Raw genomic sequence first — 13,016 nt, 5'->3', positions numbered from 1 at the left:
CCCATTCCACCATCACTGCAATACTGATAGGAAAGATTTACTTTTACTTCAGTGCTACCTCTACAGAATATATATTTAGCACGCAAAATGTAAAATGTCCTCATAATCATCGTAGTGATTAATTAGCATCACTTAGCTAAAGTCTCGCCCTGTGTCCACACTTAACCAGCTTGATACCACAAGAGATCTGGGCTTACGGAAAAGGACAAGAGCAACTTAAGCACAGGCTTCACATGTTTTCTTACAAACTTATCAGGACATGGAACAAGGTGTATTTCCAGGGGACTGAGGTCACAGAATAAGAAGCTCCGCTTCCTGAAATGTGATTACAGAAATGTCTCTAGTCTATTGTCACAAGACATAAGAGGGTTCTAGAAAAAGGCTATAGAAAAAAGGAACATTGGTATAAAAACTTCAATGTTTACTGTAAGTATTTTAATAAGATTAGACTTTGCATATGTGTCACAAGTTGGTCTAGACCAGTGATGCAGAACCTTTGGCACCCCAGCTACCTTTGAACTACACATCGCAGCATGCCCTGCTACAGTTTTGCTATTTGGCCATGCTAAAACTAAAGCAGGGCATGCTGGGATGTGTAGTTCAACAACAGCTGGAGTGCCGAAGGTTCCCCATCATTGGTCTAGACAATCCATTCCATTCTAGACAATCCATTCGCTACCCCACTGCTCCTCTCAGTCCATACATTACCCAGAATTCAGGACAAAGACCAGTGACGGTGGTAGCTGCATTCTATAACCAAAGTGATGCAAGATGTATTGTAACTTGCTTACACTTTCAGAACTGACTTAGGGGCAGATGTACTAAGCTTTGGAGAATGATAAAGTGGAAAGGGATAAAAGTACCAGCCAATCAGTTCCTGACATGTTACAAGCTGTGTTTGAAAAATTAGCTGGTTGGTTGGTACTTTATCTCTCTCCACGCTCTTATACATCTGCCCCTAAGTCTACACTCAGAAAAACACAATGCATACATACATACATACATACATACATACGTGCCAACCTGCTGGAGCTGAACAGCTGAAGCAAAAACCATCTCTATACACTCATGAAGATTTTACAAAGAAGGATTAACACACGTGCTAATAAATAAATAAATATATATATATATATATATATATAGTTCCAATATGTACACATTCATGTCACCACTGTTAGTAATCCTGGGGTAGCTAATCGGAAGGCTATAAATGCTACAAATGCATGAAGTCAGAAACAGGGGTGTACTCATCAGACTTAAAGGGCATCAGCGATGTGTACTCTGATTTTACAGTTTTCTATGTATTACTGTAGCTCTTGATGTAGTTATAATGTACGGTTGGTCTGCTGCTAATGGGCGTGATTCCTATCGTCTATGGGGATGTGTTAGTAATTAATGAAGGGGGGGGTTCACTCTCATTAATAAGGGTATATATGTGGGACAGAGTTGCCTTTCAGTGTATCTTGACAAAGGTCCAAGGTAGGATCGAAACGTTGATGTGTTATATGATAGCTTTTGTTAGAGTAAATCCTGATGCCCTTGTTTTTGACTGGGTATCTATAATAGTGACACGAAAACGACAATGAAAATCTCCACTTAATCCTCATATCATTTTGTATATCCTAATGAACCAACAGAAAATGACTCAATGCCTTGTCTTGCCTTGTATATCCATTTGTTATGTACCCGAATCACAAAGGACAGAAATGATGACGGCACAGATGTACACCATGTGTTACCATAGCTCATGTAACTTGCATTAAAAAGAACATCTCTATTCATGTACAAAAACAAATGTACACATCTAATCACATCCTACAAACCACTCATTGTGTAATCCGGTCCTGTGTTGGTCCAAGCGGTTACTATAGCAGCTTCTTATATCTTATTGCTAGTAACACGCCCTTCTCCCAACTATGAGAACAGCAGAGGTGTAATGCTGGGAACCCTGAGGCTCAGTGGGTACTCATCCTCCTGGTGCCTATGAAAAGCTTATGACTGGACCTACCGTATCTTACAATTGCTAGCGGTAACCTCATTGGATGCGGATTTCCCAGGACACTGCTCAATCAACTTCTCCCATAATGAAAGCACTACATCATACATTACTTAGTTGCTCTCCTTTCAACATAACTATCTTCACATTCACATCATGGGGGGGATGTAATAGGGTGGGAGAATCAAGAAGTGAGAGATTTTGGGAGAGCTTCTGTTTTTTTTTAACTGGCAATCATTTACTTGGCAAAATCAACCTGGTTTTGGCATGTAAATGATTGCCACTTTAATAAACAGGAGAACTCTCACAAATATCTCACTTTCTGATTCTTTCTGATTCTCACACCCTATTACATTCCCCCATATGTTTTGTTATCTGGTTAGAAAATAAATTGAAGTTTCTGTACCTGTAGGATGTGACTCCCAAGATGACAATCAAAAATATCTATGGCCAACGAGCTGGGACTTCTTCTCCTCTGGGCTCCTATAACTGAGAAGAACAGCGCTTTAGTAAATGAATGAGGGTCATACAGTTACAACATTAATCATTTACATTTTTTAATCACCTGTCTGGCGGACTGAGAAGACAATGTGCCATATAATATCATAAATGTTACATTGTCCCATCTGAAAGCCACAGAAACCAAGGTGGCCATCATCCGATGATCCCTAGTGTTCTAGATTAGACATATTCATAATTAACATTATTAAGGTGTACTCAATATAACTGGGTGAATAAATAAAAGTAAAATTAAATCATTCAAAACATTGGTTTATTTTGAATGCACTGTTCATGAGTTAAATACACAAGTAGATCACAATGAAAGCACTTAGACACCGCTTAGTCCTCTGAATTATTAATTTCTTTCACAAATGTAGGATCGCAGTCTAGGGATAAGTAAATGTTGCCAAATCGCTGCTGTTCACAGGCGTAATGATTACTTCCCACTTCTCATGTTGATAAACTGAGTATCGGACTGGTTATTTTACATAGTATCAATTACTGTAACGATAAGCTGGTTACACAGTAGACGACTTGTGTACTCAGCAGTGACGTCAGCTATGGGATCCGGCGGTGGGGCAGGCATCGGCAAGTACATACACACTTGCCGATGTCACCATCGATGAGCGAGGTGGGGGGGGGGGAGCAGAGCGGGGGCCATTCGGGCGATATCGTCCGTCAGACATGCTTGCATGTATGGTGGCCAATCCCGGGATCGGGATTGGCGGGATCCCGGGATTTAGTGCCAAAAATGGCCGGGATTCAATCCCGGGATTGGAAGCTCCAATCCCGGGGATTGAGGGATCAGCGTTGAGCGTCCTCAGGATGCTCAGACACTGCCCGGCTTCCTTCTTCCGTCTCCCCAGCGCAGTGCTGGGAGCCGCCAGCAGCGATCAGAGGGTGTTCCCTACTTGCCCGCCCCCGGTATGTGGTGAGTTATATCTGCAGGGCAGGCGGGGCGGGGTGGGGCGAGGGGGTGGCCACCTAGCTAAAAGCCAATCCCAGGTATCCCGTGATTTGGCCATTTTTCAATCCCGATACCCGGGATTGAAAAAATGGCCTGGGATTGGCTTCCCTACTTGCATGTCCGATGTCACTGATGATGCACGGGAGCACACATTGTCAGCGACGTAGTGCATACACACTAGAAAATATCGCGAGCGATGCGTAGGTATCAGCCACTTAGTTCCCTTTATCGTCTAGTGTGTACCCAGCATTAGACTTTCAATACGTCTATATTGAATGATGGTGCATTAGATACTTCCAGGCATATTCAATTAGCCAAAGGGTTTACCCCGGGGTTAATTTTAGGAAGCAGCGTGATTCAATTTGCAGAGATTGATGCGCACATGAATCCCAAATGGTATACTTTTCCTCAAAGCTACAGAAGCTGTGAGGAAACGTCAGCAAGAAAAGGGCGCAATCAGGGTTTCATGCATGGAGAATACCCATTGATGCCGCAGTTTCCGTTTCCGTGTGGTAATCGCAGATTTTAGGCACAGGATAAAGGCTATTTAGTGGAATAGCTTTTCCATGCCCCGCAGGGTAATTACCCGACATATAGCAGCGGGATAAGCCTTGTGGCTAATCGAATATGCCTGTTACTCTACACATAGCGTTTTAATTTTATCCCCACACAGGGAAAAAGAAGTACAGTTCGATATAGGAACAAAGAGAACACAAGTACATTAGAAATAAAACTACAGTATTGTGTGATACTGCAGGGGAAAGATTGCAAGAGACTATGGGTACTCCTGGGATAGAATGTTAATTGTTGGAAGCCTTTATAAGAACACGGGGAGAGAAGTAATATGTGGTGAGTGTTCTCTCAGAGGAACGTCATGCTACTGGTGTGTCTAGCTGAAGGCTGATGGTCAAGTGTATGCAGCAACTATTCATGAGCAAGGTCAGCAAACAAGATGTGCAGAACAAGACTAGATTGAGGATAACAGGGCAAATATAATAAATTGAGGAAACAGTATTACTGGCCATCTTAAAAAGATTGAGGCTCACAGGTTAAGAAAACCCCAAATCCACGGATGGTGTTATGATCAGCACTCACAGCACTGAGGTATTGTTTTCAATGTCCACCATGGCCCTAACTGTGTGGAGTTTGTATAGTCTCCCTGTGCTTGCGTGGGTTTCCGCCAGGTACTCTGGTTTCCTCCCACAATCCTAAAATATACTGTACATGTGGTAAGGAATATGCTATATAAATAACCGGTAATAAACAATTAAAATAATGCGCAAGCAGTGACCTTTGGTGAGATGCGTGGAATTAACATTGGGGGTCATTCCGACCCGATCGCTCGCTGCAGTTTGTCGCAGTGCAGCGATCGGGTCTGAACTGCGCATGCGCCAGTGCCGCAGTGCGCTGGCGCATGGCAGCCGTCGTTGTCTAGCGATTGCCTCTGTGACAGAGGCAGTTGCTGGGTGGGAGGGGGCTGGACGGCGGCGATAAGCCACCGTTTAGTGGGCGCAGTCCGGGCCAACGCATGTGTGGCCGGCACCATTGGGGGGAGCTGCGCTGGCCAGGAGTTACTCTACAAATACTGAAGCATCGCTGCTGTGCGATGCTTTTGTATTTGTGCGGGGGTGGGTGGGGGGGGGACTGACGTGCGGGGCGGACTAGCCCTGTGCTGGGCATGTCAGGGAAGATGATAAATTTAGCATAGCTACGATCAACTCGGAATGACCCCCATTCAGCAGTGCACCATATTAGGCTGCTGATATACAATACTTAATAAAAAATAAGTGGTTGAAGCCTTCAAGAAGAATTGACAAGTGCAGATGATCTGACTTTACACCACCTGCAGGCATAGATATCCAGCTTGTTTGTGCTCTGGAACACCGGTCACTAAAGAAGGACATACCTACAGGATTGCCAAAACAGCCTCCCTTTTGTTCATTTAAATGTCAGGCTCATATACAGATGTGTCCTCACACATCACGGCTGCAGCCCCTCTTGGCACACCAGGTCTCGTGGCACTCTGCTAGCGTTGGGTGTCTTTTTTGTACCTGTTTTGCTAAAAGTGCATCTTCATCACAATGGGATGCGACTAGGACGCACCGGGAGACTGTGCAGATTAATTTGATATGATCCCTGTGCGAATGAGTCTCTGAATCTGCATATGAAGTGCTGCGATGCAGCGCCCATGGCTTTTTCCATGCCAAGTTCCGTTGTGCTCCGTATACAGACTCAGTCACACACAGATATATAAGCGTCACATATTAAATTAATCAGCACAGTCTCCTGGTGCATCCTCATCAACTCCCATTAAGACAAATTTTTGCCCCCCCCCCCCAAAAAAAGACACCTGTCGTTAGCAGAGTTGTGCGGCACCTGGTGGCAAACTTGCGCCAGGCATCTCGTGCTATATAGCATACTGAAGCTAGATGTATCTGTACCCTACGCTGTGCGATTCTTCACTGTACTAGCATCACAAAAATGGGCTTTACTTACCAGGCCAATATACTGTCCCAATACACAGACTGTCTAGACCAGAGGTTACCAAACTTTTTTGAATCACTGCACCCCTAGCCCCAAAGTTTCTTATTGAGATATTTAGAAAGAAATATTAAATTAAGTAAATTGTGTTTATATGTCATCCATAGGTTCATTTAATTTGCTACTGTTTGTCCACATATTTATGATTGGCAGACCCAGCACTGATTTTGCCTACAGGTATTACATTGACCATAATAATTTGAATTAGTCCTGGACCACCAATCCAAGGTACCCCTGCAGGTTTCCTGAGGCACCCCAGGGTGCCAGGGCACACCGTTTGAGAACCACTGGTCTAGATGAATACTGCAAACATGCATTAAGCAGTCTGTGTGTAAATATATGCCATCGTAGATCACACCGCAGTGATACACATACATGCACAATGCAATTTCAGTTATGCAGCATTTGCTAGTGGTAAATGACCCCCATTGGTTTTTCCCCACTCGGCATCTGAGATTTAAATGTCTATGACGGGTGGATACACTCTGGGGAAATTTCACAGACGATCTGTGGCATTCACGGCTATCAGCAACAATTTGTACATCTGAGATATGATGATTTGGAAACAATCTGCTTTATTGGTGGACACAGTGCACAGACATAGACATAATGTTATTATAATCCACTTTCACATCTATATTATAGCTTAATATTCTCAGATCGATCGCCCAGACCGGTGGAAAATACAGTTTGTGGTTCCCTGTCTGCATGTTCATAATAACAAACAAACACATTGATATTCCAAGCCTGTAAACCTAACAACTATTGCTCCACATCTACGTTCTATAGGGGGTTAAAGAACGAAGAGCCCTACTGCCATAAAGCTTGCTTTGTGTCATGCAATACAGGGGTCATCTCCAGCGGTAGGTTCTATCAGTAAAGGCTTCGATATGACTTTTAGTGGGAAAGCCTACATACTTAAGTACTGTGACCATACATGTTAGGATTGTGAAGACAAAACAAAACCATTGAAATAATGCTTTACTCCAAGAATAAATAAATACTTATCACCCACAATGGGGTACAAATTTGGATGGTCGACCATGTTATGGTCGACAGTCATTAGGTCGACCACTATTGGTCGACATTGACATGATCGACATTGACACATGGTCGACACATGAAAATGGTCAACACATGGAAGGGTCGACATGAGATTTTCAGATTTTTTCCTTTTGTGGGACTTTTTTCATACTTTACGATCCACGTGGACTACGATTGGGAACGGTAACCTGTGCCAAGCGCAGCGAGGCACCTTGCCCGAAGCATGGTGAGTGAAGCGAGCCATGTGAGGGGACGCGGTGCACTAATTGGGGTTCCCCGTCACTTTACGCATAAAACGACACCCAAAAAAGTAAAAAACGCATGTCGACATTTTCATGTGTCGACCTTTCATGTGTCGACATTTTATCCATGTCGACCATGCCAATGTCGACCAATAGTGGTCGACCTAATGACTGTCGACCATAACATGGTTGACCATTCATACCGGAACCAATACAAATAGTTCTACATATATAAGTGATCATTCCAAACATGCAGAGCCTATTTGTATTACTGCAGTGCCTGTGGCCAACCACATTAAGAGGCCTGTGTATTAATAATGCGGGAAGAGAATCCCTAAGCAGTAACGTTGACTTGCAGGGACAGTGGTAGCAATAACTGCTGTTCCTGCGCGTTCCAGCCCAGCCACACCGGAGGTGTCATCCACACTGTAGATAGACTCCTCCAGAGCTGCCCTCTCATCATGGTTACACTCTGTCTAACTTGTGGAGGGGCTGGGAGTCTATAGTGGGTGCCCATAGTGATGAGGAGTGGGAGGCAGCCTTAGAGTGACCCCATAAAGCTTCAGCTGCTGTACGCATTCAGCAAATCCAGTTATTTATTCTACATACAGTAGGACATGACTTGTTAGATTGATGCGTTTCGGAGGCAGACAGTCTGACCTTTGCCCCAAATGTGGGACTGCTCAGGGGACCTTTTGACACTTGCTATGGGAGTGTTCCATAATCAAGCACCTCTGGATAAAAACTGCCTTAATTGATATTGGCATCCCCTCATCGTAATCACACCTAAACTTTGCTGTCTCGGTGGATATTAGTAGTGCCTTAGAATTTAGTAGTGCATTAGTGCATATTAGATATTAATAGTGTATTACTGCATTGGAATTAGTGCAATTTTGACACAATCGTGTGGGGAAAAAAAGTTTGATACATAAGCCCCTAAAACGCCAAACCACAAATGCTATCCTCAGATTATTTATTATTTTATTATTTTTATTATCACCAGTTATTTATATAGCGCACACATATTCCGCAGCGCTTTACAGAGAATACTTGGCCATTCATATCAGTCCCTGCCCCAGTGGGAGCCAATAAACCTACCAGTATATTTTTGGATTGTGGGAGGAAACCGGAGTACCCGGAGGAAACCCACGCAAGTACAGGGAGAATATACAAACTCCACACAGTTAGAGCCATGGTGGGAATCGAACCCATGACCTCAGTGCTGTGAGGCAGTAATGCTAACCATTACACCATCCGTACTGCCAATGATTAATGAGTTCACCAATTTAAATTGTTTGAAATTGAATGACTAGTCTTTAAATAACTCCCAAAATAGTGAAATAGGCGACGTACATGTCTCCATTAACTATCCAATAGTTATTTATTATAATTTGAGTTTCAAACTGAATTTTTTGAGTTTCAAATTCAATTTTTGCTCAATAAAATTGCCTATTTGTTGGACTATACTAGCTGCAGCTACAATGGAGTTATATGAAACACTATTTCCTGCAGTTGCAATCATCAAAAGACTAATGCATGGCATGAAATGTGGAACCTTTACATGCATGCTGCATTGGGATTACTTTACATGCATGCATGCATCATGTGTATCCTCCTAAACAGATTCTAGAATAAAAGGGATCCGAGAGATGCCTCGGATTAGTGGTGCTATTTTGGTAAAACAATCCCATAATTACAGAATGGATTGTATATATCTGCCATCTACTTATTTGTCCTGCGATCAGTGTCTGACGCTCACCCCTATATGTAGTCCTCAGGACGGGTAATTGAATATCAGTTTCCAGTAGCAAGTACATGTAATCCAGTAAATGAACAGCCGTACCCTCGGCAGCCACCTTTGTGCACTAATGTAATGTCTGTGTGCAGAGAGTCCTGCACAGCCATCATTGTTCAGCAATTGATTATCTGTATGCTGGAACTCCCGCCGTCCTGTGTGTGAGCAGCTCTCTCTTTGTGGACCTGGGGTTGTATTTCAGATGCTGGAGGAAGCTCTGTGTTAGCGCTGGGCCTAGGGATTAGCAAAGCGGGCAATTCACTCCACATTATTTTAAATTCAAAATGACACCTGAGTGCCACCGTGTCAAGTTCTGATTAACGAGGTGTAATTAACCTGCTCATTGTGAGATACTGAAATTAGAATAAATCCATTAAAAGTTTTTACTTATTTTGTTTTTAATTAGAAAAGATCTACAGTAAAACAAATCTGTCTAAGAAATACTCCACTTTACTTCTATTAATTTTCTTGGTTATATGATTATGGTGCTGAGAGCAGACAATAATTCTGTTATATAGTTGTTATTATGTTTTAACCTCATTAGCGCTAACAACAGGCTCGGGCAGGCTGTAGTTGTTTAGCTTTGAACTGCAACTTTCAATGAACACTATCAGGGCCACCAAGAAATCAATTGGGCACCAGTAGGGTGGGGTGGCTATGCCTCCATGTCTGGCCTCCTCTTGGCATGCCTGCTCTGGACTTGAACCGTAGGAATTTTAGGGACCCACCTGATGAGGTCACCTGCTCGTGGTAGGTGGGCCCATATTTTTGGCCGAAATTATGCTAATAACCTCAATTTTACTTCATGTTATAGTGCAGAGTTTATTATAATTGTTTTGATCACTAGTATTCTTAGTGCTTAGTGCTCAGCGTGTGTGCCTGCATTTTCTCTATTTTTTCTGCTCACTGGGGCTAATTCAGCTTGGATCGCACCAGCGATCTGCAGCGCAGTTTCACAATTGTGAAACCGAGGAATAAATACGATTGTGAAGAATGTGTCCTGCAATTACATCGGAGTTTTGCGAACGACGCCTCTGCCTGTCTGACAGGCAGAGGCGTTCGGGGGAGGGACAGTGGCGGGGGTGGCCAGTGTTGCCAGAAACAGGGCGTCACCCCTATTTTACGGGAGTGACAAAGCCAAGGACTGCGTCGCGAAGCACAGTTTCCTTGGTCTCCCAAGCCACCCTGAGGCTTACTCAGCTGGCAGTCTGCGAGGAACATCGCTGGGATCGCAAATGCAGCAAAGAGGTGTTTGACACCGCCTACTGCATTTCCATTACTATAGATCGCATTTGCAAAGCTGCTGCGAGTAGCTTTGCAAATGCGATCCATACTGAGTGAGGGCCACTATCGGCTAAAGGGGATCATTCCGAGTTGATCGCAGCCAGCAATTTTTTGCTGCTGCTGCGATCAACTAATCCCCGCCTATGGGGGAGTGTATTTTAGCATAGCAGGGCTGCGATCGCTTGTGCAGCCCTGCTATGCTTCAAAAGTTTCCTGCAAAACAAGACCAGCCGTACAGCTACTTACCCAGTGCGACGGATCCAGCGATGAAGATCCCGGTCCTGACGTCAGACATCCACCCTCCGTTCGCCTGGACACGCCTGCGTTCTTCTTACCACTCCCCGAAAAACGGCCTCCAACGGTGAGTATCCGCCCAGGAACACCACTCCATCCAGCGCTGCGTCTTTTTTTTTCCGCTGGGCACTCTGTTGCCTGGCGATGTCCATTGCCGGGCAATGACGCGCATGCGCAAGTCACACATGCGCAGTTCCAACCCGTTCGCACCGCAGCGAAGAACCGCTGCGTGCATGCGGATCGGAATGACCCCCATAGTACGATGACAGTGATAGTTCACAGACAGGTCGATAGGAACAAGCCATAGTCTTCCAGGATACACCATCTTCCAAGTCACAGTTTTCCAAATTAGGGCGGAAATGAGGATCGGGGATGCATTTAAGCCGGCAGTTGCACAATACAAGCGCGTTACTTGGAATACGGATTTGTCTTCGCAAATCTCAAGCTAACCATTTATGTTACCATGTATTATGGGAAGCACATATCAATTATTTAACAAAGTGTAATTTCGCTTATGTCAAACAAATATGGATGTGTAAATAAAACTGCAGTTTCTAAGTGGATGCTTTGTCCAGAGAAACCAAAACGAAACAGTTGCATAATAAAGGTATGGGATATTTTCAGCAAGACAGAAAAAGCAACTTATAAAAAAAAGTCTCCTGCAGTGCTCAGGCCACTGCACCTACAGTATCTATACAGGATCTGCAGGGTGAGGGGATCAGTCTGGATGGTCGACAATGTTAAAGTCGACACTCATTAGGTCGATCACTAATGGTTGACATGGACAAATGGTGGACACATGTAAATGGTCGACACATGAAAGGTCAACACATAAAAAGGTCGACAAGGCATTTAAAAAAAAAAACCATTAGATTTCTTTACTTTTTCATACTTTACCATCCACGTGGATTACGATTGGGAACGGTAAACTTGCCCGCAGCATGGCGAGCGAAGCGCGCCATGCAAGGGGACGCGGTACACTAATTGGGGTTCCTGGTCATGTTACGGAAAAAATTACACCAAAAACAGTCCAAAAATCCATGTCGACCTTTTCATGTGTCAACCTTTCAGGTGTCGACCATTTGTCCATGTTGACCATCTCAATGTCGACCAATAGTGGTCGTCCTAATGACTGTCGACCTTAACATTGTCGACCATTCATACCGGAACCCAGGGTGAGACGGTGGTGCCTGTGAGGGGGCACAGTTCTGTATTGTCTCATGGGTGTAGTTAGCTGGATCAGAGGAACGTAACCCTGGGTGCAAGACTATACGCTCACATGCAAAAATGAGATTGGGTTCTGTTGGATGAGATTGAAGGGGCAGAGAAAGCGCATGTTTATAGGGTACCTCCCTGTTGAGCCAGAGCGCAACTTTCTCTGTACAACTTGATGTTTTTACACAGTCTCTGAGATTGTGTAAACCAGGCATCGGCCTATACCGTCCATGAGGCACCTTACACGTGAACTTTATATGGGCAAGTGCTTTTTTAGGTGCATTTCCGCCAATGTAATGCAAGGATTCACACACCCAAAACTGGAGTTGCTGAAACAAATGATGGGCTGTCCTAAAATGTTAGCAGACAAGGCCAATTTCTAGGCTTTCTAGGCACACACGTAAGCCTCAAAAGAAGGATTGTGAGCTTACAGGGGCAGTTCACAAAACTAGCAATGTGGATTTATGTCCATGAATGTTCTAGGTGATAAACAAATAATACTGTAGGTGCAAAAGATCAGTACCCACTTTTAGAAGTGATCTTTACAGTTCTCACAACCCTAACGTGGTAACCAGGGTGAACACTGTAACACTACAGAGACGTTCACTTACACAGTTAATAAACTGCGAGAAGAATGACGACTTCTTAGAGGTGAGCCATTTTAAAACCTCACAATCCAGAGGCAATGTTATATTTTCCAGTATGGGATATGTTGTATTAAGATTCAATTCTTTCCTTTGAAATAAAGCGAAAGCATCAATTGGTGGTTACGGACTACCCACGTCTTTCCCCAGGGATAAGCCGCCTCTCTTGCACTGCTCTATACCCTTGTCACTATGACCTTGGTCTTGGAATGCCTGCTTCAGCCACTGGTAGGCCACCAGCATGCATTTCATATGCAGATGAGATCTGATATATGCAGATCGGATGCATTATATGCAAATCTGAATCATTCAGATGTAAATTGTCTGCCCTGAAGCATGTTGACTGTGTGAGAGAGTCTGTGTGTGTATATCTCAGTCTGTGCGAGTGTGGCTGTTTGTGTCAAACACAGAATCTGACGGCAAGATAAGAACCGCTTGGCCTATCTACTTCAAGACTAGACTTTTTAATCCTTGCCCTCCTGTCTGTCTAAAA

At 43.9% G+C, this 13,016-nt stretch overlaps 1 protein-coding gene across 8 annotated transcripts in view; it reads right to left on the bottom strand.

Annotated features, from left to right (window-relative positions):
* NPAS3 (neuronal PAS domain protein 3) overlaps positions 1 to 13,016 on the bottom strand; it is a 631,952-nt gene that overhangs the window by 245,910 nt on the left and 373,026 nt on the right. For 7 of the 8 annotated variants that reach the window (XM_063947474.1, XM_063947478.1, XM_063947477.1 and 4 more), the window contains one exon: positions 2,403 to 2,485. In XM_063947474.1, the coding sequence (XP_063803544.1) occupies positions 2,403 to 2,485 (83 nt within the window). The remainder of the gene's footprint in view (positions 1 to 2,402; positions 2,486 to 13,016) is intronic. The other variant, XM_063947476.1, reaches the window with a different exon arrangement.

This window comes from Pseudophryne corroboree, chromosome 12 (assembly GCF_028390025.1).
Source record: "Pseudophryne corroboree isolate aPseCor3 chromosome 12, aPseCor3.hap2, whole genome shotgun sequence".
Taxonomy (NCBI): Eukaryota; Metazoa; Chordata; class Amphibia; order Anura; family Myobatrachidae; genus Pseudophryne; species Pseudophryne corroboree.
This window is presented reverse-complemented; position numbering and strand designations above follow the sequence as displayed.